Source organism: Lycium barbarum, chromosome 4 (genome assembly GCF_019175385.1).
Source record: "Lycium barbarum isolate Lr01 chromosome 4, ASM1917538v2, whole genome shotgun sequence".
Classification (NCBI taxonomy): domain Eukaryota; kingdom Viridiplantae; phylum Streptophyta; class Magnoliopsida; order Solanales; family Solanaceae; genus Lycium; species Lycium barbarum.
In genome coordinates this window covers 17773410-17776003 of record NC_083340.1, presented here as the reverse complement: position 1 = coordinate 17776003, position 2594 = coordinate 17773410, and the positions used below count along the sequence as shown (strand labels likewise).

General features: G+C 37.1%; 1 protein-coding gene across 2 annotated transcripts; it reads right to left on the bottom strand.

Annotated features, from left to right (window-relative positions):
• Positions 1 to 322: 322 nt before the first annotated feature.
• On the bottom strand, positions 323 to 2594 carry LOC132635433 (large ribosomal subunit protein eL13y). 2 transcript variants are annotated; one of them, XM_060351827.1, is made up of 5 exons: positions 2496 to 2594; positions 1562 to 1674; positions 1319 to 1452; positions 783 to 941; positions 323 to 681 (listed from the first exon to the last, which is right to left on the bottom strand). In XM_060351827.1, exons 2-5 carry the CDS (start codon positions 1665 to 1667, stop codon positions 460 to 462), a joined length of 621 nt encoding a protein of 206 aa, XP_060207810.1. In that variant the 5' UTR covers positions 1668 to 1674; positions 2496 to 2594; the 3' UTR covers positions 323 to 459. The 2 variants fall into 2 exon arrangements, with proteins under 2 accessions (XP_060207810.1, XP_060207811.1); XM_060351828.1 differs by having other exon boundaries at positions 1562 to 1677; positions 2498 to 2516.

Sequence of the window (2594 nt, the reverse complement as noted above, 5' to 3'; positions counted from 1 at the left end):
TATCAATCCTTCTTAGTTGTTATAGCACGAGAACGGTGTGGTAAAATTATGGGCTAGTCAGTCATAAATGCTTGATAACCACAATAGGCTTCCTTTGTATCTCTTTCCCAATCCAATTAGGGATTAGCCTGATTGATAATAACATCACTGACGTCTGTTCATTACTGAAGGATTGAAATTGCAACGATAAGCCACCGAACTAGCAAATAGCAGTAACTAGCAATCACAACTTGGAAAACCGACACATCCGCTGAGGTAGATGTCAAAGCATGCAGACACAACAGAGAAATAGGACTTGCGCTAATCAAAAGATTGCATGATCTCACAAACAAAACAAAATCCTTGAATAACATGAAAAACATAAGTTCCTCAAAATGATTGTATGAATAAACCTTCATCACAAGGTCTACTAGAAAGTTTTGATAATGCTTAACAGACTACAGAACAGCTCTAAATTGCTCACTTCTTCTCGTCCTTTGCAGCTTCAGCTGCCCTCTTCTGCCTCACTCCAACATGTCGGGCATTTGTACGCTCAATTCGCAGCTTGCCATAGGCATTGAATGATTTCATCTCATCTGTGACCTTCACAAGTTCAACAGCTGGCTGCTCCCTAGTAATAGGCATGTATGAACCCTGGACCTGGGTGGCAGTAGCAAGCTCCTCTGCACTAGAATCACCAGCCTGGAAAAGAGAGTAGTTTAAGGTAAATTTAAGGCATGAAGTGTTTAGATAGCAAAACAGGAACACTATCAGGGCAAAGGACAAGAAATTTTTGAATTTACCTTGACCTTCTTGGCACGCCTTGGGAAGATAACTAGCTTAGCCTTGTAAGTCTTCAGCCTCTGGACGTTGGTTTGTAGACCTTCCAAGGATCTGTTCCTGCGACGATGATCAACAGCAATGCCAATGGTTGGTGCTAGTTTTTTGGGAATACCAGCTGCCTGAAAATCAAAGTTACTTATTATTGGAGACATCCAACATACAAGCGCATCGAAATAATAGGCAGCTTAAATAAAAGTATCTGTAAAGAAAGGATCGTCAACCGACACCCCTTCATCAGAAAATTGCACTGTGTGGTTAGGTAAAAACATTTTTATGTATATATATTACATATTGACACCTCTAGACTTATTCGTGGATTTATTTTTTTATAATTTGACACCCCTTAATAAAAATTCTGGCTCTGCCACTGGACCCATGTACTCTCTTAACAGAAAAATAATTTACTTCTGTAAAAATGGATTGGTTACTTGGGGGTGGTGAACAGGAAGGCCAGCAAGTTATCTAGTAAATGACATACAAGTAACTAGACTCTCACCTTCAGTTCTTCAAGCGAAAATCCTCTGCCAGCACGGACTTTCATGTTGTATTTTAGTGTTTGTCCATGAACAATGGGTCGGAGAGATCCAGCAGTTGGCCTAGGGAAGATCTTCACAGCCTTCTGCTGCCTAGCTGTTGACAACATTAAAAGACAGGTAGAAAAAAGTCAGTACTGTTCAACCAAAATTTAATTGCACTAAGAAAAGTACCATGACAGTAGTCGAACAAGCAGGTAGCTTACCATTGCGTCTCCTTGTTTTCCTAGCAGGCTGATTGAACCATGTCTTTACATAGTTCTGCCAATGCTTCTTGAAGTGACCATTGGGAATAACGTTGTTGTGCTTCATGTCTTACCTGAAATTTTACAAAAAAAAATAGCATATATCAAGCAAATGTCCATCACAAAAATAGCTACTTTCCTGACCTAAATAGCCTAGAACTCATAGTTCTCTTTCAATTTGGTACGTTTGCAGACTTTGATTTTTCATTGTTCAGAGAAATTTCAATTTCAATCAAATGTTAATATATCCAGCACAGGCAAGCCAAAGAAACTAATAAAAACTATCAATCCTATACACAAGCTATAGATGTGCAAGTGTAAATACTAAACCACATGTTCTTTGTCCTCACAATACACTATTCATCTTGTACTAAAGTCTCTTTCTCAAGTTTAGGTAGTGAAGGACAATGAGTTTAAATTATTTTTGATACTTTCTTAATGAAATGCACCTAAGTTCAGTTTGGAAAAATACTTCTCACACCCTTTTAATCACACTAGTTAACTGTTACCAAGAATTGAGTATACATACACAATCAACTAGCTGTTTCTAGTTTTAAAAAAAAAACATTTTTAATAGCAAAAACTAGCCAACAACAAGAAAATAAAGCGCCCCAAACCAACCAAACTAAAAACTATATCGTTAGATTACAAAAAAAGTAAATATCAAATTTATCACAACTTCAGGTCACATGAAAGACTTAACTAGGTTTTCGAAAACTAGATAAATGCAAATCAGGCACATTAGGTGTATGGATACAAACAAACATTTTTCAAATCAAACTAATTTGCATATGCAAATTCAATAACACATAGCACATACAACTAACATAAACAAGATGGACAACGAAGAAATATTATTATTCATAAAGATTAACATTGAAAGAGTAAAACATACCTGGGGGGAAGATTGGGGGCTAGGGTTCTGAAGGCAATAGAAGAACAAGGCAAAGCAAAAGCTTTGTACTTCAGTTTTATAAGGCTCAACGAAAAACCC

Coding starts and splice junctions, on each gene's coding strand:
- LOC132635433 (XM_060351827.1), bottom strand. CDS start 1,667: ATGAAGCACAACAACGTTATTCCCAATGGTCACTTCAAGAAGCATTGG. Junction 942..1,318: donor TTTCGCTTGAAGAACTGAAG/GTGAGAGTCTAG, acceptor TTTGATTTTCAG/GCAGCTGGTATTCCCAAAAA. Junction 682..782: donor GGCGTGCCAAGAAGGTCAAG/GTAAATTCAAAA, acceptor TCTCTTTTCCAG/GCTGGTGATTCTAGTGCAGA.